Here is a 27,371-nt window from a genome sequence, read left to right as displayed (position 1 = left end):
GATGGTGGTGAGATGGATGGATGGATGGATGGATAGACGGATGGATAGATGGATGGTGTTAGATAGTGGATAGATAGATGGATGGATAGATCAATGGACGGATGGACAGATGAAAATGGCAGAACTCCTACAGCTAGGGAGCTTTAGAACTGTAGTCATTATATCTGCCAGAGCTTTTCCTGGGCAACACTTGGACCCTGAGTTTGACAAGGGCTGGATTGGAACTTGCTGCTTCCGGGAAGAGGCCAAAGCTAAGGCCACCTTGAAATACTGTTTGGGGGAGGACCAGATGCTCGAGCTATGTGAACATGACAGGGCACAGAAGTGCACGTGCCAACCACCTCTGAGGGAAGCCAGAGCCAGCAGAAGGATGCTAGTCGCTGGCACACAGAAGGTCTTCGGCCTCTGAACTCAGCCCAGGACTTGGCCGGGAGGACACCTCTCCTCCCCCACAGGCCCCACACAACACCCAGAGACAGAGGAAGAGACACCAAGTGGACTTCTCTTTCTTTTTACAAAGACTTTATTGTCTGACATGCTTGACAAAAAAAAATTACAGCCACAATCAAGTTATGCCAAAATGATTGAGGAGCACGCCATCATCTTTCATACCTCAAGGACTTTTAATGAATTTTTCTTTTAAAGTAACAGCTGCCTTCATAACTTTTATTTTCCACATAAAAATACACCATATTCTGAAGATACCTTAGGAAAAAGAATTTTTTTTTTAAGTTTATAGTTCTTGGTCCGCATAGAAATTCAGTAGAGGCGATCGGAAGAGTCTGGAGTCATTGCCACCCATTTAAGCACACACACGCCGTGCGTCTGAGGTGCCCCCAGAGACCCTGTAAACATCCCCGGCTACCAGGAACCACGTGGGTTGAACAGGACTCCTGAAGCCCTGCAGGCTGCAGAGTAAAGCTGGCCCCGGCCAGCATGCTGCTGCTCCTGGGCTCCCTGGATGGGTCCTTCACCCTATGGGAGCCCCATTCTCATAGGGAAGGAATCACGGTCTCCTGGGACCCTGGGCTCAGAGATCCAAGTCCTCCAGGGCTCCAGGGGCTTTCCGTGAGAAACGAACCCGACAGGTGCTGAACAGGATCCTTAAAGAAAAAGAGCCTTGAGTCCTGCATCGCCTTGTAGGGGCAGAGCTTCGGGTGCTGGCAGAGCAGGAGGCTGTGAAGCCAGAGACCAAGGTTCAAACCCTGCCTCTGCCTCTTTTGAGCTGTGCACCCTCAGGCTAGTTGCCTCACCTCTCTGACCTCAATCACTTCATCTCTAAAACAGGGCCAGCAGTACCCACCTTGCAGGAGCGCTGGAAATGGGATCACATCTGCAAAGGGCTCGTTAAATGCTGGTTCCCAGGCCTGGGATGAAGAGGAGGCAGGCAGGGCCCTCCTCTCGGACACACAATTGAAGAGGGCACCAAAAAACTCGGTGATCCAAATCAATGATACTATTTTAATGCAGTGTTTTTAAAAACCAAAATTAATGCAGGGGAGAAAAAATCTATGATAAACAGAATACCTAAATTTTAAATAAAGAATCTAATGCTGCCCATGCCAGTTCGGCCTCGCCGGCCTCACCCCAAGCAGGCCTGGCTGGTTCTCTGTCCATCAGAGAGACTCAGCCCAACGCTGCAGTCCTTGAAGTCCCCCTGGTGGAACTGCGGGAGTCCAGTCCCGACTCTGACTCTGGGCCGTGTTCCCATTAGGGGGCAGCTGCTACCCGGTACCACAACTGTGAACCATTCAGCCATCTCAGCCAAGGGCAGGGGAGACAGAACCCAAGGGGCGAGGGAAATCCCACCGGGGGCCAGAACACATCCGAGGACAGCAGTGGGAGCCCCGAGGTTCACCTCACTAGGTTAAGAGGGGTGCAAGGATGAGTGTGTCCACATCCCCACGGGCGCACAGGGCGCAGCGCTGCCTCGGCCCATGGACCCCCCAGCTTCTGGGTTCTGCAGAGCTCGGCACACCCCAGGGGACCAGGGGTGTCCAGCACGTGGGGATCCTCCGGCCCAGTCCTGGGTCTTCAACAAGCTCATTCTACAGAACCAACCCCTCTCCACCCCACCAAGTCCAGGCTCCAAGCAGGTGTCCAGGATGCTCAGGCCATCATTCACATCAGCAAAAATGCCCACAGGAAGAAAACACGGGACCGCAAGAAGCCGACGGCTGGGTGGCCTGGCCAGACGCAGCCCGATTCCTGAGACGTCCCTGATCGCTCCCTCAGAGGCCTGGGAGAAGCGGAAGGGCTGCCCGCACTCAGACTGCGACACCCCACCCATCCACCTCCCAACCCTGAGGCGTGCAGCCACTCAGACCCTCAGTGAGAGGGAGATTTTGTGCCAGAACTTCAGAATCCGTCCAAGAGCAGCAGCTTCCCAAACCTACGAGGGCGTCCAACTGAGCAGATGAAGACTCCGTCACGTCCCAAGCAGGACGCGGCTGCGAGCATAGTAGGTCCTTTAACAAGGAACACATGGAAGGGACACGCAGAAATCAGCGATGAGTGTGGAGCCCCCAACAGCCCGCGGGTCCCGACTCCAGGGACAGAGTCAGGGGTGATTTTCTTCATTCCAAGGCCTCAGCCTGTCGGCTGGGCTGTTCCCGGAGCTGGACAGGCTGTGTGCAGGGAAGGAAGGGCGGCTGGGGGTCCGTGCTCTCGGCCAGGCGTATGGAGCTGATGTGGTGGGAAGGGCTGGGGCCGTGGGGGCAGTCAAGAGTTCCGGGGGGTGGGGAGGTCGATGACTATGGGTGGGTTCACGGGCTGGTAGTTCACGGTGCACACAGAGGCATTCACATAGGTGGTCGTCCCATCTGCCATGACTCCGTACCCTAGAAAGTAAGCACACAGTGGTCAGGGCTGAGCATCGACACCAGGACCCAGAGCAATTGACGGTGGTCTGGCGGGTGTGGTAGTCAGAGGACACTTAGCCGCAGGAGGCTAAAGATGTCTGGGGCGAGTATTAGCAAGAAACTCCTCCCGACCTGCTGTGAGCAGCAAATGACATAATAATCCACGTGTTCAGCCCGGTGCCTGGAAAGTGCGTGTCGAGACATCATCACTGACATCATCAACAGCACCACCACCACCACCACCATCATCTCCACTTCTGCTATCGATACTACCATCATCACTACCAAGACCACAGCCACCACCACCATCGTCACCATCACTGTCATTATCAGAACCATCATCACCAACACCATTATCAGCACCACCACCACCAGCACCATCACCACCATCTCCACTTCTATTATCAACACTACCATCATCACTACCAAGACCACAGCCACCACCACCATCATTATCTCCATCACCATCACTGTCATTATCAGAACCATCATCACCAACACCATTATCAGCATCACCACCACCACCACCATCATCATCATCACCACCACCACCACCACCATCATCATCTCCACTTCTGCTATCGATACTACCATCATCACTACCAAGACCACAGCCACCACCACCATCATTATCTTCATCACCACCACCATCGTCACCATCACTGTCATTATCAGAACCATCATCACCACCACCATTATCAGCATCACCAACACCATCACCATCATCATCACCACCACCATCACCACCATCATCATCTCCACTCCTGCTATCGATACTACCATCATCACTACCATCACCACAACCACCACCATCATCTCCACTTCTATTATCAACACTACCATCATCACTACCACCACCACCACCACCACCACCATCATAATCTCCATCACCAACACCATCACTGTCATTATCAGAACCATCATCACCAACACCACCATCATTACCATCACCACTTCTATTATCAATACTACCATCATCACTATCAATACCACTACCACCATCACCACTATCACCACCACCAACATCATCATCTCCATCATCACCACCACCATCACCATCACTGTCATTATCAGAACCATCACCACCACCATCATCTCCATCATCACCACCGCCACCACCATCACCACCACCACCACCATCATCTCCACTTCTATCATCACTACTATCGCTGTCACCTCAATACCACTACCACCATCACCACCATCACCACCACTACCATCATAATCTCCATCATCACCACCACCATCACCATCACTGTCATTATCAGAACCATCACCACCACCATCTCCATCACCACCACCACCACCATCATCTCCACTTCTATCATCACTACTATCGCTGTCACCTCAACACCACAAGCACCACCACCATCATCATCACTACCATCAACATCACCATCCTCCCCACTTCCACCCTGGTCACCATCACCGCCATTGTCACGTACTTTCTTCTCCACACCTCTGTCCTCATCATACCCTCTTCCCACCACATCTACTTGTCAGAATCCTCTTCAACCTTCAGCTCAGATCACCTCCGCACCAAAAGGGACACTTCCCCTCCTCTGCACAGGTTACGAGTTCTTTGGAGCCTGCATTTTGCTTGTACAATCATGCAGGGCGTGGTCTTACATGTCCACAGTGGGACTACAGAAAGCGACAGGCGTTATTATTATCCTGCAGCACATGCGCCATCCATCTCTCCCATGACCTTTCAGATCCTGGGCAGTGACAGGCCAGGACAGGGACAGGGCGGCAGTCAGGACTGCAGCCACCAACATTGCCAGTCACCTTCACAGCCACCCTGCCCACTGCCTGAGATGATATGGACACCCCCCAACTCCAGCCATGTGGACACAGCAAGCGGTCCTGCCCCAGGACAGAAGGCAGAACCTCATGTCTGTCTTGGGTGGGGACACTGGGAGGAGAAGTGCCGCTAGAGCCCCTCAGGTAGGCAGGGAGCCCTCCACATTCATTAAGCACCTACTGTATGCCAGGCCATAGAGACATAAACAGGAAGACAGGCTTCCAGCCCTGTAGACAGCTCACAGTGTACCCCCAAATGCAATCCTTCTCTAGGTCACATCCAAATGTCCCCTCCTCCAGAAAGCCCCCTGCTATCTCTGAAGACTTCTCAGGCTAGAGGCACGGCAGAGTTGCAGGGCTCTAGGAAGTAAAACTTACCCCTGAGTCTTGCCAGACTTTGCCCTCATCTTCCTATGATGAAACACTTCAGCAATAGGTAACTGACAGCCAGCGTGTAGACAGGCATATGTAGATACAAAGTGTATGTAGGTGGTGGGCTATTTCCCACTGGCCAGGGAAGAGGTGACCGGGTTCAAGGGAGCCAAGAGGGCCCCCCTGAGAAGCCAGTGAGGTGCACTTCCCCCACCAGCGTGTGATCAAACCAGTCCATCCTAAAGGAAATCAACCCTGAATACTCATTGAAAGGACTAATGCTGAAGCTGAAGCTCCACTACTTTGGGCACCTGATGGGAAGAGCCGATTCACTGGAAAAGACCCTAATGCTGGGAAAGATTGAAGGCGGGAGGAGAAGGGGATAACAGAGGATGAGATGGCTGGATGGCATCACCAACTTGATGGACATGACTTTGAGCAAACTCCAGGAGCTAAGTGAAGGACAGGGAGGCCTGGCGTGCTGCAGGCCATGGGGTCACAAAGAGTCAGACACGACGGAGCGACTGAACAATAACAACAACCACGTGTACGGCCCCCGCCCTCGCTGACCTTCGTGGATGTGGCCGAAGACGTGCAGCCGCGGCTGGACGCGCCTCTGCACCGTGTTGAGCAGCTCCACGCAGCCCACCCGCTGCATCTTCTTGGGGACCCAGTCCAGGAAGCCTGGCAGGGGAGAGAGAGGGAGGGTAGTGACGGGGCCCAGGCAGGCCCGGCCCTGGCCCCGCAAAGCCCAGGTCGCAGCTCTGCAGTCTCAGGGACACGGCAGTCCTGGACCCACCCTGCCCTGCCCAAGCCTCAGGGAGGGAAGCCTGGCTCCAGCGTGCACCTCCTAGGGCCTGTGGCCTCCCACACCTCCCTCGTCCCCTGCTCCTCCTGCAGGGCCTCACAGAGAACACACTTATAAGAGCCCAAGTGTGCCAGGCAGCACAGGGCGGAGGTGGGGTAGGGAAGACGGCTCCATAGCTGAGAGCCTCCAGACCATTCGTGCTCAAAGTGGCCTCAAGGCTGGCATCCACCCATTGCAGAAAGAAGCCAACTGAGGCCTGAGAGGGACAGGTGAGGCCCAAGGTGAGCCAGCAGCAGGGAGGAGTCCGGGAGCAGAATTTGCAGGTCGGAAACTTTCTAAACAAACATCACAAAATCAGGAAAACACCCTCTTTATCCACTGCAGCCTCACGCACGTGCCCACGTCTGCGTCTGCTCGCACGGCCAGCCTCCCGGAGCTGCCCATATGGTGGCGGCTTATTAGCCTCACATGGCTACACAAACGAAGAGTAATTGATTACTCCAAGCGGACAACGAGGGCTCAGCTCAGCCCCTTCTCTGCTTGGGCGGGAGAAACAGGTTTCTAAAACTGCTGGGGAGGGGAAGACGGATCCTGCAAAGAATCACACAGGCTGCAGTGGACCTGACTTAGAGAGGAGAGAGAGAGAGAGGAGGAAGAGAAGGGGAGAGGCAGGAAGTGGGAGGAAAGTAGGCTTGGAGCAGACCCTTGGGTTTAAGTCCCAGGCTGTGTGACCTTGGACAAGTCACTTAACCTCTCTGTGCCATATTCAACAATTCGTTTAACAACTGGGCTGGGCTGAGTACACAGGCAACCCCCAGAGCAGGGGTTGTGTGTTGTGTGTGAAGCAGATGTGGTGAGGCACGAACTCAAAAGATGCCAGTAGGGGAATGGATAGGGAGGTGGAAAGTAGGGAAGAAGGAGACAGAGAGAGGAGGGAGAAAGTAAGAAACCTGCTCCAGAGCCCCACTACAAGCCACGTTGTCGTGCCTAAACCATGTCAGGGCCCTGGGCCTCCAGGTTCTCTCCATTTGGAAATGGGGAACATTTTGTGAGGGTGGAGGGAGGCACCCAAGGGTGTTGGCTGGTCGTCTGGCACACATAGGTGCTCAGGACAGCTTCCCCCAGAACAGGTATCAGAGTGAGGGACTCTGGGGCTGCGCTGGGCCTCACCTGACAACCTTCCCATCTGGGATGACAAGTGGTGTCATCAGCTGGGACCGAAGTGGGGGCCGTGGGGGCTGGGAGGAAAGCTGGAGACTGCTGGGGTGGGTGGTCTCCCGGGGTGAGGGGTGCAGAGGATGGGGCCTGCTGGGAGTGACCTTGTGGTATTCAGCCCCCAGGACTCAGGTCTTTGACACCCCTGAGCTCCACGGTGTCCACCTGTGTGAAAGGGGCAGCTGAGTCTGACCTCACCACCTGGCTGTGAGCAGTCCAGGAGGTAACACGTGGAGCCCCCAGCACGCAGTAGGTGCTCAGGAAATGAGAGCGACAGCGGGGTGACTGGTGCCCCAGCACCCTTTGGCAGCTCCCTGGACAGCCCCAGCGGCCCCGGCCTCAGCACCAGAGTCCTGTGTCCTCCCAGCACGAGCGGGCATCCGGGGCCAAGCGCCCGAGGTGGGGGCAGGTGAGTCTTACCCAGCGGCGGTCCGTGGGTTATCAGGACATCCACGCCTTCGGGAATGAGGTTCCATTTCTCAAGCAGCGCTTGGCCACGTGGGAGGTTAAAACCCCAGCCGTAAAACCAGGGCTGCCTGTAGGAGAAGAGCAGGGGGTTCAGAGCTGGCCACCGAGAGTGGGGGCAATGAGAGTCAGGAAAGGTGGCCATCCGAACCAGTCAGATACCCAGCACCTCACACCCAGGAGGTGTCCACCTGGATGGGGATTCAAGGTGCGAATTCATCCAGACTGTTGCCCAGGTAGTGACCAGTCTTGTTTGGCTTTTTTTTTTTTTTTTGGCTTTGTCTCACTTAGGATCTTAGTTCGAAAACTAGGGATCGAACACATGCCCCCTGCAGAGGAAGCTCGGATTCTTAACCACTGAAATACCAGGGAAGGCCCCTGACGCACCTTTTCCTTCTGGCTTCACTACTAAAAAAACAAAATCATCTTTTTTCTATGATGAAGAATATTATTGGGTTGGCCATAATATGTTATAGAAAAAACAAATTTTTGGGTCAACCAAATAGTCATGTAATTTTTTTAAGTGAAAGTTAAAAAAAAAAAAAATCTTCTGCCAAAGACCTCTCTTGCTCTAAGCCCTTCTAAGCAAATCCAGAGAATACTCTCACCTGTCCCCACGGTGGGAAAATGCTCATCCATCATCCTTCCCACATCTGGGGCCAGTGGGGCCCCCAGCAAGAGACAGAAGGTCCCAGGTAGGAATGCTCATTCCTGTCCCCACCCTGAAGCTCCCAGCAGGGGCTCCACAGTGCTGAGTCCACCCTCAACATCAAGGTCAGGGCCAGGTGGACAGAGACCAATGAACAGAATTCCAACCTGTTGCCCATCCCAGCCCTAGACGGACCAATGCAAGCCATTCCCCATCCCACAGGGTGAGCATGTGACCTTAACCCTTCCAGTTGGAGGCAACTCCAGATGTTTGCTTCAGTGATGAGAGAAGGAATGCTGTCACACCTGCATATCAACCAGTGAGCTTCTTACCCTGGGAGTTGTCAGCACCTATTACACTGTCCTAAAGGGAGATGGCTGGAACACATGCTCCAGGGCAGCAGCTGGATCAAACTGCACCTGACACCCACCACACCCCTGCACTTCCCAGTTACGTGGGCCAATAGAAGGCCATCTGAACTGGGTTTTCATTGACAATGAAAGTATCCCAACTAAGAGTCAGCTCTTAGGGCTAAGTCACTATGAGATCCCCAAATTAACACAGCCTTTAGCATCTACAAAGTCACCATCATCGTCGTCACCATCACCACCACCACCACCACCTTCACCCCATCGTCATCACCACCACCACCACCACCATCATCATTACTATCATCACCATTGGGGGTCCAATTGTGTCTCCCCCAAAATACTAATATATGTGGAAGCATGAACCCAATACCTGTGAATGTGACCTTATTTAGAAGTAGGGTCTTTGCAACATAATAAAGGTGAGGTCATACCTGATTAGAGCGGTCCTAATCCAGTGACTGGTGTCCTCAGAAAACACAGACACTCAGCGTAAGGGCCATGTGCAGTGGCTGCACAGACCGGAGTGATTGTCTACCAGTCAAGGAACCCCCAGGCTTCCAGCAACCACCAGAAGCTGGGAGAGTGACAGGGAACAGATCTTCCCTCAGTCCCCTCTGTAAGAACTAACCTCGGTGACACCTGGATTTCAGGCCACCAGTCTCCAGAGTTGGGCAGAATTGACGCCTGTTGTTTTAAGCTTTGTGGTTTGTGATAATTAGTTCTGCAGTCCTAGGAAACTAATCACCATCACCACCATCACCTCCTCATCGGCCACCCTAGGGACCTTCACACCTGCAACAAGGTGAGCAGACAGGTCTCTTTCTTCCTGTTTTATGGATGAGGAGACTGAGAGCCACGGAGTAGAGAGCAAAAATTGTCACCAGCATTCCCTGCACACCTACTTTTTGCCAGGTGCCAGTTATTCCTAAAGGAAATCAACCTTGAATATTCATTGGAAGAACTGATGCTGAAGCTGAAGCTCCAATACTTTGGCCACCTGATGCAAACAGCTAACTCACTGGAAAAGACCCTGATGCTGAGAAAGATTGAGGGCAGGAGGAGAATGGGGCGACAGAGGATGAGATGGTTGGATGGCACCATCAACTCAATGACCATGAATTTGAGCAGACTCCAGGAGATAGTGAAGGACAGGGAAGCCTGGCATGCTGCAGTTCATGGGGTTACAAAGAGTCAGAAACGACTCAGTGACTGAACAACAACAATCTGATTACATCACAGGAAAGGGTTCACCTAACTCTTACAAGAACCCAGTGAATTAAGGGCTAGGATTATTCCCATTTTTCAGATGAGGAACCAGAGGCTCAGAGAAGTGAGCTGGCTCAGGGATCTGGGCCCAGGTGCAAAGACCTCCAGGCTGGGCACCTCCCCACCATTGGCCGCATACTCTACACAAGTTGGTCGTGGGGCTGGGCTTTCACATTCAAAGCCTCTCATGTGCCCAGAGCTGCCACTAAAATCCCCCTCATGGCCCGTGAGCACCCCTGGGGGAGGCTGACATCCCTGGCTATTGGCCCATTGCCTCTGCCTTGTTGGCAGCCGCCCAGTGCACCTCTATGGAACCCTGGGGGTTCCAGGGGACAGCATTTGAGAACTGATTTAGTCCCACCATGGTAGGTTCTGGACAAGACTGAGGTTCAGCGAGAGAGGAAGGGAGGTCCCCAGGGTCACACCGTGGTCAGTGTAGAAGTCATTCTGAAACCCAGAACTGACCCCCTCTCCCCGTTGCCTTTGAGCCTGCAGTGTCAAATCCTGGAACGTAGGCCTGTGAAGGAGGAAGATGAGCGGCCACAATGGCCTTTTGGGGGCAAAGGTCTTTTCCCATTTCAGACACTTGTGGGATTCCCTTCTGCCGCCAGCCTTTGCTCACCCATGACCCCTGCCTGGGACACTGGGTCACGTTTCTCCTTCAAAGCCCTGTCTCCTCCATCTTCCCTCTCACCCCAAATGCCCAGCACCTGCCCAGGGGAGGGGCAGATGTTTGTTCAATGACTGGTGTTGAGAGAGAGAGCCTGGATGAATGAGTGAGCTTGTGAACAGGATGTCAAACAGAACTCTTTCTGTTGTCTTGGGATTGCAGCCAAAACCTCAAGGCTGGATATGATCCTCCATTTGGAATGAAAGCCCCCAGGTACCACCCAGACAAACTTACTACTAAAAGCAAGCAGCACACGCCAGGCTACCATCTCCCCAAGCCCCCACCAGGCTAAGTTTTGATCTTGAGGGTGACTTGTGCCTCCTGCCTTGTTCTTGGGGCAGGGGGATGGGGTTCCTGGACACCTAGCCATGAGTGGGTACCAGAGGAACCACCCGTATAGGTAGGGACCTGGGGATCTGCCCGTGGGGCCTGTCAGAGAGAAATAGACAGTAAGGGCGGGCACGGAGAGCTGTCTGCACCCCCAGGTCTGGGCTGTCCCAAGGGATCCCCAACCTCAGGACGTGCCCTCCATGTGATGTGACCAGGTGCCTGGGGCTGGGGAAGGCAGTGAGGTGGGCAGCACTGGGGAAAGTCCCCTCAGAAGGTGCCTCCTCCCTGAGGCATACCTGACCCAGGCCTGCTTTAGCATGTCTGCAGAAAGCTGAGGGTTATCTCTGCAGAAAAACACCCCCTCCCGACACATACGCGATTTTACACCCAACTTGGAGGGAATCAGAAAAAAATCAGAGTTTCAGAAAAACATCTATTTCTGCTTTATTGACTATGCCAAAGCCTTTGACTGTGTGGATCACAATAAACTGTGGAAAATTCTGAAAGAGATGGGAATACCAGACCACCTGATCTGCCTCTTGAGAAATTTGTATGCAGGTCAGGAAGCAACAGTTAGAACTGGACATGGAACAACAGACTGGTTCCAAGTAGGAAAAGGAGTACGTCAAGGCTATATATTGTCACCCTGCTTATTTAACTTATATGCAGAGTACATCATGAGAAACGCTGGGCTGGAGGAAGCACAAGCTGGAATCAAGATTGCCGGGAGAAATATCAATAACCTCATACATGCAGATGATACCCTCCTTATGGCAGAAAGTGAAGAACTAAAGAGCCTCTTGATGAAAGTGAAAGAGGAGAGTGAAAAAGTTGGCTTAAAGCTCAACATTCAGAAAACTAAGATCATGGCATCCGGTCCCATCACTTCATGGCAAATAGATGGGGAAACAGGGGAAACAGTGGCTGACTTTATTTTTTGGAGCTCCAAAATCACTGCAGATGGTGATTGAATCCATAAAATTAAAAGACACTTACTACTTGGAAGGAAAGTTATGATCAACCTAGATAGCATATTAAAAAGCAGAGACATTACTTTGTCAACAAAGGTCCATCTAGTCAAGGCTATGGTTTTTCCAGTAGTCACGTATGGATGTGAGAGTTGGATAAAGAAAGCTGAGCACCAAAGAATTGATGCTTTTGAACTGTGGTGTTGGAGAAGACTCTTGAGAGTCCCTTGGACTGCAAGGAGATCCAACCAGCCCATCCTAAAGGAGATCAGTCCTGGATGTTCATTGGAAGGACTGATGTTGAAGCTGAAACTTCAATACTTTGGCCACCTGATGCGAAGAGCTGATTCATTTGAAAAGACCCTGATGCTGGGAAAGATTGAGGCAGGAGGAGAAGGGGACAACAGAGGATGAGACGGTTGATGGCATCACCGACTCGATGGACATGGGTTTGGGTGGACTCGGGCAGTTGTTGATGGATGGTTAGGACTTCCCTGGTGGCTCAGATGGTAAAGCGTCTGCCTACAATGAGGGAGACCTGGGTTCAATCCCTGGGTTGGGAAGATCTCTGGAGAAGGAAATGGCAACCCACTCCAGGACTCTTGCCTGGAAAATCCCATGGATGGAGGAGCCTGTTAGGCTACAGTCCATGGGGTCGCAAAGAATCAGACACAACTGAGTGACTTCACTTTCACTTTCAGGGAGGTCTGGCGTGCTGCAGTTCACGGGGTCGAAGAGTCAGACACAACTGAGCGACTGAACTGAACTAGAGGGAATCTTGGGATCATATAGACCTGGGTTAGAATGTGTCCACCTCTAATTACCTATGTGACCTTGGGCAAGTGGCTGAATGTCTCTATGTCTCAATTATCCCCCCTGTAAAATGGCATAATAACACCATTTGCCTCAATACAGCTTTGAAAACAATTAATCCAGGTAAAGTGCTTACAACAGGGCCTGGTCCAAGGCTTTTCAACTGCCATCCTCTCCATCACCACCACCACCATCACCACCATCATAACCATCATCACCACCACCACCACCATCACCACCATCATAACCATCATCACCACCACCACCACCATCACCACTACCATCACAATCTCTATCATGAAAAACCCTTTCTGAAACCCACTCATGGAACCTAGATGAAAAACCTTTAGCCTAGGGCAGGGCTTTTCAAACTGCGTTTTGAAGGGTCAAACCACATTAAAAAAAAAAAAAAGAAAGAAAGAAAAAGAAAAGGAAAAAAGAATAGAAAACATCAGAGTACAGCATAGCAGGGAAGGGACACTTCAGTTAAATATATTTGTATTTAAATAGACACCCACATAAGGGTGTACTGAGTCACAAAGTAAAAAAGACAAATGCTTTTCCTACCACAGTTCCTGGTCAAAAACGGTTGACAGCCCTAACATAGAGCTCACAGCTCTGCCATTCTGAAGTCTGCAGACTCTGGGCGCCCTCAAAGCCCCACTTTGGCTGAGCCGAGAAAGGGTCCCTGCAGGGGAGGCTGCAGCAGCCTGGAAACTGCTGCTAAAGCCAAGCCCGGTGGTCCCCTGGAAGCCCACAGCCCATCAGCTTACAGGAAAAGGAGCAACGCCCTTCTGGTGCTGCCTTGCAAACACAGCATCCATTTTTCAAAAACCCTAATCAAATATTTACAAGAGGGGAACGAGACCTCATCAGTATGGAGAGAAGACGTCTGCTCGTTCCCATGAGTCGCGGCAGGAGCAGCTTGTTGGAAAAGACACTCAGCAACATATCAGAGGCCCCACAGGCCTCCCGGGAGCCCACCCACACGAGCCCCTGCCTACTCCGCCTTCCCTTCCAGCACCCAAGAGCCTGCGTCTGGGGGTGGCATTTCCCCAGAGATGGTTCTTGGAAACACGTGCCCTCATAATCCTGGGAAGCTGGAATCCACCCCACCCCCAGGGATGCCCAAGACATCTGCCCAAGGGCACCCAAGTTGGCATCAGACATTCCACCTCTGCCCCAGGGCAGGATGCTCCCAGACTCTGTATGTGTGTAAACTGGGATAAGGACGCCTGTGCCCCAGATCTTACCCATTAGAGGGGCTCCTTCCTGCTTGATGCTGTGCCCCACTGGCTGACACAGAGGGCAAGGAGACACGGTGGGAGGGAGGACATTTAAGAGAACGAAAGTACCACCACCACGAAAACAAACCTCCAGATATCCAGGGGCCCTGTCACTGGGAAATGGGCATGTTCTGGCCTTGACTGAAATCTGAGGGGAGCAGAGAGTCAAGTCATACAAGGGACCGTCCAGAGATGTTCCTCAGGGGGTCTGCAGGCTGTTAGCGGGCCTTTCCCAAGGGAGGCTGGAAGTGGGGGCCAGAGCAGCAGGAGAGACCGACTCTTCAGGGTGACCACACTCCCCAGGGTCTAGAAAAGCCACGCATACATGACATCCATCCAGGTTTATGCCATGGGAAGAGAAGCCAAAGGGCAGGGGGTGGCCCTTGCCCTTACTGACAGTGAAGTTGGCCCAGATTCCCCCAGCATCCTCGTCTGGTCATTTGACCCCCTCTCCTGGTCCAGCGGGGACTTTTGGGGTCAGAGATGAAGTTCAAGGCTGCCCGGGGTTCCAGACATAGGACAAGGCAGGCAGGGGCTCTCAGGGACTGTCATCCAAGCAGCCAAGCTCCAGAATCCCCCATCCACCCTGGGGGCAGCTGTGGTCTGAGACCCACAAGTGTTCCTGAGACCCTGGTGCTGCCAGGGCCATGGTTTCTGGCCCCAACACAGCTGGCGTCTTGCCCGGACCCACAGCCTGACTGCCCCCAGGGCCAGGAACCCCAATGTCCACCCACCATCCAAGACACATCACAGACCCCAAGGAGCTCAGGCGGATCAGAATTCCGACTGAGCAATGGCAGGCGGCTTTATGTCCTGAATTTCTGTCTTTCTGTTCTAAAGTAACCATTGGAATAATTTTCTTACAGAATGATAGTTGCCATGACAACCAGAGCAAATTTTCCTTTTCTGAAACAGATGTCTCATTTAGTTGAAAATTAGAATGTGAACAAACCCATGGGAAAAATTAATTCAAACTTTAACAGAGCGCTGAATACAATGTAATCTCTCAGAGGTTAACCCCTTAACAGCTTTTTTGTGCGCTTATGGTAACCTTCGAATCCCATCTAATTAGGCCCGCTTAGCCAATATAAATGACCTCCTCGTGGCCAATCATTAAACGGTTTCCCCCTGAAGTGTGAATTCTGGGTTCCCTAACAGCAGGCGGGAGGGAGGCGATACTTGTCTGTAGAAAACACAGCCTTCCCTGCTCTGGTTTTTCCATCTCCCCAGGTAAGGCGCATGCCTCTGGGAAGGGGATGTACCGGGGGCCATTTAATCAGCCACCCCATCTCCCGGGGATGCTGGGGTGTGGGGCGGAGGAGGTCCAGGGTGCCCCAGGTACAGCTGGGCCCGGCGGTACACCTAGACCAGGGCACAATGCCTGAGAGCAGAGGGCAGGGGAGGGGCCCCCTTACTGGAGGATGCCAAGAGGTCACTGAAGTGACACCCGCACAGGCCAAGCTCCAAAGACTGTCCACGAGCCCCCAGTCCTCACACCCATCCCGGGACGCAACCACCATCACGGCCTCATTACAGATGCAAAATCTGAGGTTCAGAGAGGTTCTGAGATTTGCGCAAGGTTACCTGGGAACCAAGTGGCAATGGCTAGGACTCCAATCCGGACTGCGGACTCCAGAGCTGGGCGCTGCGCCTCCACCCCAGACCCACGACCGCAGCACCAGGAGTCCTGCCGTCTGGGACCCCACTTTCCCAGCCACGCTCACACCTTAGCTCAGTCAGTCCCCAGGACAGAGCTCTCGGGAGGCCCCCACTTGAGAGGTGAGGAGACAATGCCACAGAGAGGCCAAGCGGTGTGTCTGAGCACACACAGGAGGCCAGAGGGCCTGGACCAGGGCTGCTGGCTCCTGCATCCGGTGCCCAGTGGGCCGCTGACCCAGACAGGATCCCCCTGGGCGCCTTCTTGCATGACGACTGCTGCCTGTCCCTCTGAACAACTCTTGAGTGTCCCCTGTCTGCTCCCCTTCTCTGAGCCTGGCTGCAGAGAGAAGACACGCCTCTCATACACCCTGTGACTTCTACTCCTGAACCTTTCACGGCTCCCCATCACCTCCAGGGCAAGCCTGGACTGCGTGGCCTGGCACACAGGGCCCTTGGGCTCTGCCCCAGCCTACCTTCTGGACTGTCTGGCTCAGACTCCTCAGTGAGCTCACCACCCACCAGCCACAACGATCCTCTGCTTCCTGAACCCAGCCCAGCCTCTCCCCACCTCTGGGTTTTGGCTCGTACTGTTCCAGCCATCTGAAACGCCCTTCCCAGCCTCTCCTCGGAACCCATGACCCGTGATTTATTAAGACCTGAGTCAAAGGCCACCTCCTCCAGGAAGCTTCCCCTGATAACCTCCATCTCCGAGCACAGGTAACCCTTCCTGCTCTGAGCGCCCTTGCACTGGCTCCTTCTGAGCAGGCCCAGGTCAACCATCCCTGAGTCCTTCCTGCCCCAAAAGATGGCTGGGTCTAGGCAGATGTCAGGGAGGGCTTGCACCAGGTATGCATGAATGAATGATGGAACGAACTGACAGGTGCTCTGCCTGGCAGACAGGCAGGTGGGAAGAACTTAGCATGAACCCTCTTCTCCCCGCATCCTCCCGATAGGATCCTCCCCAGAGCCCCTGGAAGTCCTGAAGCCCTGAGACCCCCTACCAGGACCAGAAACAGAACTCTCACCATCTGCTGAGCTTCCCATTCTCCCTCCCACTGCCACAACCTGCCTAGGGGAACTGCGTGCCCATTTCACAGAGGGGACCTCAGAGGCGATGCTCACATCTTTGGCTTCTCCCGACTCCCCTCCCTCGGGGGACCGTCCCTGCCTCCCAAGGCAGCCTGTTCCCCAGGTGAGGGCCTGGGCGGCTGCCCTGCAGATGGAAGGGAAGAGCCTCTCACAGTGCCCGCTCCCGCAGGACAGGTGGGCTTCCACTTGCGCCTCTCCTCCTACAGGAGGAAGGCTGCAGGGACCTGCAGGGACCTTTCACCGCAGAGGCCACCCCTGAGCTCAGACAAGCCTGACAAGACAAGACAAGCTCAAGCAAGACGAGTGGAACAGGTCCACTCCAGGCCCACCATGCATCCTGATCCCCGTCTACCCTTCCTGCCCCAGCACCCTGTCCCCCAAAGGCCCGGTTTTCTGGGGCCACTTCCAGGGAGCCGGCCACGGCCCCCTGCCTCTCAGGTGAGGATGACGCCTGTCACTGGTCCACGTGTGTCCTGGGACCCTCTCGGCACCCCAGCGAGTCTGTGCTCCATCTGCAGTAAGGGGAAACCGAGGCTCAGATGGGGTGACATGCCCGGGTCTCCCGAGCCAGTTCCAGCTGACTCCTCAATCCACAGGTTTCCCCGTCTCCCAGGGAGGTCCCGGCTCTGAGGGAGACAGGCATGCCTGGCTCCTTCTCTGCATCTCCCAGGCTGGCGAGTTGAGGGGGCCTGGGGGAGACACTGCCACCCACCCTGCGGTGGGGCCAGCGGGAGCGGGCCTGTCAGTCACACTCCGCGCCTGACGCCCATTTACGGCAAGTCAGCAGCGAGGTGAGTGAACCCAAAATGGGGTCTTTTGTCATTGCTAATTAATTTTCCCCACCCTTCCACACTCAGAGTCATTCATCTTCTGTCTGGCTGGGACTCTGCGGCGGGAAGAAGGCAGACGACGCGTTCAAACATTAATCTCGTGTAGAAGAGTGTGCGTGTGTGTGTGTGTTGAGGGGCCCTTCTATAAAGAAAACACTGTGAAATCAGGAAAGATAAGGACAGTCAAGGCAGAGCAGAAGAGAGTCCTGTGTGTGAGAGAAGAGAGTATCTGTGTGCAGGAGTGCATGTGTGAGAAGACGGAATGCACGTGTGCGAGAGAAAGCGTATGGGAGAGGGAGAGAGTGTGTGCATGTGAGTGTCTGTACTGCACGTGTGGTGTGGGGACCTCTGTGTGCGTGTGTATGGGTACATACATGTGTGCACATGTGTGAGAGGAAGCATATGGGAGACAGACAATGGGTACATGTGTGTGTCTGTACTGCAGGTGTGGTGTGAGGCCCCTGTGTGTGTGTACGGCTGTGTATGTGTGTACATGTGTGTGTGCGTGTGTACTGCATGTGTGGTGTGGGGGCCCTGTGTGTGTACATGTACGTGTGTATGTGTTGTGTGGTGTGCGTGCGTGCTGCCTGTGCAGTGTGGGGGTCCTGTGTGTGTGTTAGTGTGTGCATGTGTGTGCACGCACCCAGAGGCAGCACAGCGTGGGGCCAGAAGGTGAGGAATTTCTTCCTCCAGCCAAACTTGTCGATCAGGACCTCCCTGGTGGCAAAGACTCTGCCTGTCAACGCAGGAGACACAGGTTTAATCCCCGAGCCAGGAAGACCCCACATGCCCCAGAGCAACCAAGCCCCTGCATCACAGCTACTGAGCCTGTGCTCTAGAGCTCACAAGCCACATGCCACAACTACTGATCCGTGCACCCCAGAGTCCGTGCACCCTGCTCTCTGCAACCAGAGAAAAGCCCACGCAGCAACAAATACCCAGCACAGCCAAATACATAAAAATTATTCTAAAAAAACTCATCAACCGCCAGTGGTGTATATGACAAGTGTAAGTTCCGGCGGAGGAAGGAGAGGGAACTGATCGCTGGTGGAGGACACTGCTCGTCCCTGGGGGACCCTCCCAAGTCTGTCATGTTGCCATCACAGGACTGACCAAGGAGGCACGCGGGGCACCACAGCTCAGGTGGGGCTTGTGGTCAGCCTGAGAGGCAGGCTTCCCAGCTTCCCTTGAACAGACATGGGCTGTTCCAAATTTGATTTGGGCTCCAGGCAGGGGAAAGAGGGATGAACCAAGATTCTGCGATGCTCCAACCAGCAGCTCCAGGGGCCTCACTCGGGGCACCCGGGCAGGGCCCTGGGACAGGGCTCTGAAGCACCACTGACGGGGCCAGGAACCTGGGACCCCGAAGGCCAGCCCCGACTGGTTCAGAAGCCTAACAGGGGCTACAGGAAGAATGTGCCAGGGGACAGGCTGGGAAACCACAGCTGATGAAGCAGGTCAGGGCTGGCGACCCCCGGAGTCACCCAAGTCCAGTTCCTGCCTATGGCTGAGATCCTGGACCTGTCACTTGACTCCCCCACGCCTGGCCTCACCCTCCCCCTCAAAACAGGGATAAGAACAGTCCTGCCTTGTCCTGTGGGGAGTGCCTGGCAGAGTGAGGGAACTGTGGAGCAGCTCTTGGGAAGTCTGCGGAATGAGGGTTGCAGGTACCGAAGGGGACTAAGAGCCTTGGCCTCTCTTGTCTCAACAGACCACGCCCACGGCCCATGCTGAAACCGTCTAGAAATGCAGGGTGGAGTGTAACAAGCATGGCTTAAATGCCCCAGGACCTCCAGCCTCTGAAGCCGGGAATGTGGGTCTTCACGGCCGTGCTGTGACCGCAAAGCTGGCCCTGAGAAGGCTTCTGGGAAAAGCAGATGCCCCCACCAGGGAGAGGATGCTTCCCCTGGATCCCCCGACCCAGGCTTCCGCAGGTGGTGAACCTGCACGCCGCCAAAACTAGGCCAGGAAAGGACTGGAAAGCAGTCCCTGGCTATGTGCACCCACAGGCTGTTGCAGACATCCTCTCTGCGGGCACCCCCAAGTCAGGCTTCCCAGGACCCCCTGATACAGCCTTGCAGAACATAAGCGTGCTCGTTCGCTCAGTTGCCCGGTCATGTCCGACTCTTTGTGACCCCGTGGACTGTAGCCCAACCAGGCTCCTCTGTCCATGGGATTCTCCTGGCAAGAATACTGGAGTGGGTTGCCATGCCCTCCTCCAGGGGATCTTTCCAACCCAAGGATCGAACCCACATCTTCTGCATTGCAGGTGGCGTCTTAACAGCTGAGCCACCTGGGAAGCCAGAACAAAAACAGGCAACCTCAAATTACAACACCCCAAACAACTTGGAGAATTATTGCAGAGCCTGAAAAATCAGTATTTTTTTAAGATTTAAAAGATTTTCTTAATAGCAAAAGAGCAAAGGGTTGTAGGTGGTTGGAGTCGAGTCCCAGACCCAGCCACTCCTCACTCCGAGCCAGGAGGACCAAGGGTCAGGAGCCCAGCCAGGGGCGCAGCAGTCCACGCTGGCCTCACTGTGGTCGCCCACCGGCCTCTGGCCCGCAGGGGCAGTGCGGGCTGCCTCAGGTCCCCGCCCCACCCAGGATCCTGCCCCACTGACCCAGCCTTCCCAGGACTTTGACCACATGCTGGTAAGAGGTGCTGAGAAGCAAGGGAAAAGTTAGGAGCTCATAATTTCATCCTCTATTCTTTTTTCTCTAAAAGATGTATTTCATCAAGTCTTTTAGAAAGCATTTTATTTTAGCGACCTCTCTGTCCTCAGTTCTGGGCAGGCCCAGCGGGACTCTCAGTTACTGTGGGACCTTCAGCCAGTCACTTCACCTCGTGGGCCTCAGTCTTCTCAGCTATATAATGGGGACAAGGGTCAGACCTCCTCCTGGTGGTAAAGGCTTGAGCCGCTGGAGCAGCTACAGGTAGAGAGCCTCTGGTCAACTCAGTGGTATGAACAGTAACTATGTTATTGTCTCATCAGCAGCTTCGGGGCACAGGCTTTAAATTCCCTGGCAGCTGAGCTCCTGTCTGCCCACCCCACCCTGTACCGGGCCTGCTCCGTGCACACAGAGAAGCGGGAGCTCAGACTGGAGTCCACCACCACCTCGCCCAGGACCACACAGGCTGTAGGTAGACAACCTCCCCCAGCCCCCATTCTGGGCAGTCGAGGCCGTAGCTGGAAAGGTTTGGGGGTGGGTGGGACTCCCGTGTGTGCCAAGCATCTTACGCCAAAGACCTGACTCCTAAGAACACCCCTGCACAAGGGGACTGCCCGCTGTCATTTCCCAGAAGCCAAGACCTGACCCGAGGTCACCGCTCATGCTGGCGGTTTGCACAGCGCTGGACCCCTCAGCCTTCAGCTGCCCCCAGGCCCTGCCGTGCCCGCAGGCAGCCAGGCCTCCAAGCCACCGAGCAGGATCCCAGCCCAGACGCCCAGCAGTGGCCCGGCCGCCACTTCTCAAAGTTTCCTGTCTCAGCTGGTGTAGATGCCTTCTTTCAAAATACCAGACGTAATTAGACCAGATGGACTAGCTGCGTGCCAACTTCACTCCCTCTCTCACTCCTTAAAAAAAAAAAATCAAGGCCGTTTTCAGTTAAATGAGAACAAAAAATGCATCCAAAACCCATAAATGAATACGGTATGTATACGGAATTTTTTTTTTCTAACACTTAGGATTTTGTAACAGCTGAGCTCTTCCTCTTCTTCTGCGCTTGGTTCCCGCTCCCTTCCTCTCAGCTGCTCTGGGCCAAGGCTCAGTGCCCAATGCCCAGTCTGCATCTGAGGAGACCAGACATGACTTCTAGAAAGTCACGGTGCCCTGGGAGGGTGGCCACACAAGCCTGTGGCTCCCAGGGAGACCTTCATCCCTCCCATACTGGGCTGGACGGAGGATGTGGTGATATGACACCACCCTGCCCTGCCCCCCGGAAGACAGGTCCCTGCTTTCCTGGAGCTTCAACTATTCTGGTCAGGAAAAGAGACTTGAAAGAAATCGGTTGCCAGAGTAATTAAGACAGTGTGGTCCTGGAGCCAAGTGGACTGAAGGGGCTAGAGACAGCCCGGACACAGCTCCCCGCCTGTCGGGTGAGAAGGGCAACATGGAGCAGCCGGGAAGGACGAACTCCATATGCGTGCCAGGCCACGCGGAAAATCCCCAAATGGGATCCCTACCTCACGCCATCAGCGCGATCACAGCCAGTGGAGCTAACACCTAAACAGAAAAGGCTAAACCGTGAAGATCTCAGATGATGTGGAAACACATTCATGACTTCAAGGGAGGGCTTTCTTAAATAGGACACAGAAAGCGCTAGCCACAAAGAAAAACACAGACCTGTGACTGCTTAGGCTGCTTCCCAGGTGGCTCAGATGGTAGAGCGTCTGCCTGCAATGCAGGAGGCCCAGGTTCGATCCCTGGGTCGGGAAGATCCCCTGGGAAGGAAATGGCCACCCACTCCAGCACTCTTGCCTGGAAAATTCTATGGACGGAGGAGCCTGCTAGGTTACAGTCCATGGGGTCGCAAAGGGTCAGACACGACTGAGCGACTTCACTTTGCACCAAAATGAAGACCTTCTGGTCGTGGCAGCCCACTCCTGCATTCTCGCCTGGAGAATCCCATGGGCAGAGGAGCCTGGCAGGCCATGGTCCATGGGGTTTTTAAACGGGCAGAAGACCTGAGCCCATCACAAAAGAAGAAAGCTAAGTGGCCAAGATTCTCAGCCTCACAGGTCATCAAGGGAACGCAAGTGAAGACCACATAGTGATACCAACCCAGCCGCCAGATGGGCACAACTTACAAGTCGCACAAAGTGCTCACAGAGGGGCGGGACAAGTGACTGTGCCTCTTGGCCTCCACTGAAGAGCTATGCGGAGGCTCTCCTGACCACCCCATTCCTAGGTGTGTGTTGGGGGGGCATCCTCATTCAAGAGTATCTCTCTCTGTGCACCAAGATACATGTAGGATGTTCACAGTAATATTATTTATAAGGGGCCTATTTGTAGAATGGATAAATAAGTCATGAAATATTCATACGGTGAAATCCTACACAGCAAGGAAAAAAGACCCAAGCACAGCTGCACATGATGGCCTGGAGGAATTTTAAAAATATAACATTGAGTCAAAAAAGCAGGCATGGTACAGCACATGAGCCCATTTTTACAACATTCAAAAAGCAAGCAGAATCCAGCTATCTCAGGATTAGGGTGGCCAGAAGATCTCCCCATTAAATTTAAATTTCAGGCAAACAATATATAGTTTTTTTTTTTAGTGTAAGTACATTTTGGTGGCTCAGATGGTAAAGAACCTGCCTGCAATGCAGGAGACCTGGGTTCGTTTCCTGGGTCTGGAAGATGCCCTGGAGAAGGGCATGGCTACCCACTCCAGTATCCTTGCCTGGGAAATCCCACAGACAGAGGAGCCAGGTGGGCTACAGTCCACAGAGTCTCAAAGAGTCAGACATGACTGAGCAAAAACACTTCCATTTTGACATTTAAAATATTGCAGAGGGCATACTCAGATTAAAACATTTTTCTCTCTCTGCCTCTGACCATCCTGCAAAGTGGGGTTGCTAATGGTGCCCTGTCGTGGGGGGAAGAGCCAGGCTGGATCCATTCTTGGGCCCTCTCCCCCGCAGGGGGCCAGGCACCCGACGGCCACTGTGGGCCTCCAAGTGTGTGTCGGACAAGAAGTGGAACCGCTCAAGTCTGACCCACTGGTCTCCCAAGCAGAGCATCTCCGGTTGGTCGTCCTTAAAGGAAAGGCCAGTCGTGATAACTGTGAGTTTTCTGTCTGCTTCCTCCTCCCGGCTGACTTCGGTGAGTTTTCAATATCAAGGCCAGCCCGGTCCCACTCCTGACCTCCCAAGTCCAGCACCAAAAGGACCTCCCCGAGAGCTGGCTGGTGCATCCCTCCACCTACAGGGAATCATCAGCCTCAGGCAGAGAAATGGTGGCCCTCTAGGAAGGGGAGAGGTTGGGAGGACACCAGGCCCAACCACAGTGTATCTCTGCTTGCATGCCCCTTGTAGCAGGCAGCTCACCACTCAGCAAAGCCATACTGCCTCCCCTCTGGGCTCTCACCTGTGGGATAGATTTCCCACACTGATGAGACTGCCTCTTGTCCCTGATCTGCCTCCTCGGACAACACAGACTAGGTCTGCCCCTCAGCCCCGGGCAGCTTTGCCCACACACCCCAGATGCCATCGATATTAGGCTACTCAGGGCTACCAGTTTATTTGATCCCTGATCCCTGCCTGCTGGTGTTATGATGCTGCTAAAGTCGCTTGTCTTCCACATGGTAGTCAACATGTTAAGGGCACAGGAAAAAGAAAAGGAAAACCCGGAACATCTGAATTTAATAATAATCACCATCAGCTTTGCTGTCTGCCCCCTCCAAGCGGCCTGTGCCCAGGTGGCTGGCACTGGGGGCGAGCTCACCCTGCCTCTCCCTCGACAGACAGTTGGAGGGGGCGGCACACAGACCCCCTGCCCTGGAATCAGGCAGAGTCAGCAGCCAGGCCACGAGGCTCTCTGGCCGGGAACCCCCTCTGGGGACTGCTCACTGCCCCTCCACCGTGCGCTTCACCCAGGGCGGCACAGAGAAGATGCTAGGGCCCCCTCGCTCAGAAGGGAGACAGAGGCTCAGAGACGCGACATGCTGAGGTCAGACGAGGAGTGAGAGTCGGGACAGTGGGGATGGCCCTGTGTGTCTGGGCCCAAGGTACAAGCGTGACTAAGCACCAGCCCAGCACACACGAGCACACGAGTGTCCCTTCCAGGCCTTGGATGTAACGTGCCAGGTCCCCAGGGGCTCAGGACACTGGCTACAGGCAGAAAGAGTACCGGGAGCCCAGGGGGAGGCCACCACCCACCACGGCAGCCGCCAGCCCACCCGACGGCCCAGCCTCTGGCGTCTGCTCTCTCCGAGACCCTGGAAGCCACACTCCACCCCAGTGTGCCCACGGCCCTCTGTCTGGCCCTCACCAGGGCTGTTCCCTCTGCCTGCCACATCCTGCCACATAGGTACAGAGCTGCCTGTACCTATGGCTCTCCCGTGGGGAGCCTTCCCCAACCCCAGCCCCTAGAGCTCCTCGCGACTTTTGTTGAATCAAGGAGTTGGTGGTTGACATGCCTCCCACGAGCATGAAAAGCCTGTGACTGCAGGAGCTGTGTGTGCCTGGCTCATGGCACACCCCCAGGGCAATCACCTGATCAATGAATGAACTGATCATGAGAACGTCACTCTGATCCCCAGATCTCAGTGTTCGCACGGGCCAACAAGGCAGGTGTGAGGTGCGTCCTGAGGCTGTTCAGAGAACCCAGGAACACACAAAGAGCATGTTGTTCCATGCCTGGCGCACAGTAGGTCTTCATAAAGGGGCCTCCAACATGGAGCAGACAGAGAGTCAGGAGAACCACCCACCGGGGGCCTGGGCAAGCTGCATCCTCACCTGGGCCTCTACCTGCCCTTGCATTAAATGAAGTGATTGCAAGCCTGGCCCTCCCCTGAGGGCTGCTGAAGTACTAGCAGGAACATAGCTCCCTCTGTCCTGGTCTCCACCGCAGCAGTAACAAACACAATCAACCTTCAAGGCCTCACTCTGGGCATAGCCTCCATCTGGACGGGTCCGCACAGACCTCACAGCCTCCCTATAAGGGAGTTAGGATCATTTTCCTAGACAGATGGACCAGAGAGGCTAAGGTACTTGCCCAGAGTCACACAGCGAAGAAGTGGTGATAAGCCGCAGTTTGAACAGCCCTTCCCTCACCACTCCACTGCCCAACCACGACTGTAGCTGAGATGCCAGCGGGCATGGTGGCAGGGGCCCGCCTTCCCAGGCACGCAAGTCCCAGGGGGGTAAGGTGGCAGCGGGAAGTCAGGATTAACTCCATGATGCCCGAAAGCAGATGCAAACAACTGGTTCACGCAAAGAAACTCAGGGAGACTTCCCCAGCACAGGAGCCCACATCTCTCCTGCTCCCAGCCCCAGACAGGGCCCAAGGGAACCTGGGGTTGCTGCATGGAATGCCAGCTCCTGGCCTGCGTCTTGGAATGCAGATGAGATGCCCTTTAGCCCTCTGTCTGTGTCAAGGGCTATGAACCAACAGCAGCCCAAGAAGAGTCTGACAGGGCCCAGCACGTAACAGTGGCTCCTTCCCACCTCCTCAGCCCACAGAAACACCAATTCAGTTCCGTTCAGTTGCTCAGTCGTGTCTGACTCTCTGTGACCCCGTAGACTGCAGCACGCCAGGCCTCCCTGTCCATCACCAACTCCCAGAGTTACTCAAACTCATGTCCATTGAGTCAGTGATGCCATTACAGAAACACCATGCCTCCTTCAAATACCCCCTCCCACAGGGAGCCCTCCTGGATCTCACCAAGCCCTGCGCGAGGTCCCTTCTCTGTCCTGCAGCCCCTCCCACTCCCGCAGCCTGGGGCTGGGCCCGCCAAGGCATGGGGTGGAGGGAGGTGTGCACCCAGCTAGGAAGAAAGGTAAGGGTCAAGGAGAAGATGCTCACCCCTTTCAGGCTCCAGGGGACCTGCAACTTGAGGTCCACAGCTGCTGGTTCTGGGGTCACAAAAGGCAAAGCAGAGACCAGGGGCAGCTGGAGCATGCTGCAGCCAGACCCCAGCAAGGCCGACAGCAGCCTCATCCAGGCCTCAGCAGCTCTAGCACGTGGCCTCGAGCTGGCAGAGAGGCCACAGGGCTGGCCTGGCAGCCTGGCCAGGAGCCTGGGGAGCTGGCTGTCAAAGGGGTTCTTTGGAGCCCAGCTGTGGGGCTGCATCAAGCTGCTCTGGGTGGGACAGGAAGGACACTGAGTGACGCCTGCTGCCCCCTGGCCCTGCCGTGCTCCATCCCACACGCTGGGCTCTGGGGAGGGGGCAGGAGGGGAAGGGGGGGCGGCTCCACACAGCAAAGAACAAGAATGGTGTCTCTGTCCATGGAAAGCTTGGTGCAGCCACTCGGCTCAGCTGAACCCTCCTGACAGCTTTACAACCACTCTCCATGGGAGGTGCCCGTTATTTCCATTTTGCAGAGGCAAGGAGAGGTTAAGCGACTCGCCCAGGGTCACACAGCCCATAGGAAGTGAGGCCAAGAGTTGAGCCCAGGCAGTTTGGTCTCAAAGCCATGCTGTTAACTTCTAAGGAATACAAGTTTAAAAAAAAAATGTGTGTTTGTGTATGGGTACGTGAGTGTGCAGAGGAGACAGGCTGTGGGAGACCACTGGGCAAAGAGATCCAGCCCAGAGTGCCCGGGCTGACACCTGACCCTCCGGACCCTTGACCCTCATCTCCCCGCCTCCCCACCTGCACCTCACACTCCGGTCCTCCCATCACCTCCAGGCCTCCATTTACCCCAGTTCCTCCTCCGACAGCCACCTCCTTCTGCTTTTTAGCCTAAACACACCTCCCCTTCTGGTCTGAGCTCTCACGGCCTGACTCGGCCACCTCGTCTCCCAGCCTTGGCCCCGAGCTCATCACACCTGAGTGCCATACCAGACCTTGTCTGGGATCCCATAGGCTCCCGGGAGGGTTTGTGGAGACCCTGTACATGATGAGGACTGGGGAGGTGAACGCAGGCACCTCTAGGGGCTCAAGGACAGCCCGGCATCTCACCCCAGCCCCTTGAGGGAGCCTTGGCAGGGTGGGACCATGTCCTAAACCCACCCGCAGCATCCAGGCAGCAGGGGTCACCTGCCACATCAGTGGGGGCAGCCCAGGCTTCCTGGCTACTCTCAGTTGGCAGCTGCTCTCCCTGAAGACTCTGCACCCGGACAGACCCCGTGTCCCCTGGATCGCCCATCAGCTCCCTAAGTGCGCTGCTCTGGCTGATGGCACAGCCTCAGGCCCTGTCACCCTCCACGCCTGGGAATGCCCCTTTCCTCCTATGTGGCTCTGGTCACA

General features: G+C 54.8%; 1 protein-coding gene and 1 non-coding gene across 2 annotated transcripts in view; one reads left to right on the top strand and one right to left on the bottom strand.

Annotated features, from left to right (window-relative positions):
- Nucleotides 1–505: 505 nt before the first annotated feature.
- MPPED1 (metallophosphoesterase domain containing 1) overlaps nucleotides 506–27,371 on the bottom strand; it is a 68,195-nt gene continuing 41,329 nt past the window's right edge. Inside the window, exons 4-6 of the mRNA XM_086403188.1 lie at nucleotides 7,480–7,595; nucleotides 5,607–5,720; nucleotides 506–2,840 (exon numbers count right to left, since the gene is read on the bottom strand). Of these exons, the coding sequence (XP_086259314.1) occupies nucleotides 2,722–2,840; nucleotides 5,607–5,720; nucleotides 7,480–7,595 (349 nt within the window). The 3' untranslated portion in view covers nucleotides 506–2,721. The remainder of the gene's footprint in view (nucleotides 2,841–5,606; nucleotides 5,721–7,479; nucleotides 7,596–27,371) is intronic.
- TRNAC-GCA (transfer RNA cysteine (anticodon GCA)) lies at nucleotides 21,820–21,891 on the top strand. Its single transcript has one exon. It is a non-coding gene; the product is annotated as a tRNA-Cys (tRNA).

The sequence above is a fragment of the Bos grunniens genome, chromosome 5 (assembly GCF_055505025.1).
Source record: "Bos grunniens cultivar Pamir isolate PY7600 chromosome 5, Bosgru_T2T1.0, whole genome shotgun sequence".
In the NCBI taxonomy this organism is placed as follows: domain Eukaryota; kingdom Metazoa; phylum Chordata; class Mammalia; order Artiodactyla; family Bovidae; genus Bos; species Bos grunniens.
The sequence above is the reverse complement of the archived record's forward strand: the minus strand, read 5'-3'. Positions and strand labels throughout refer to the sequence as shown.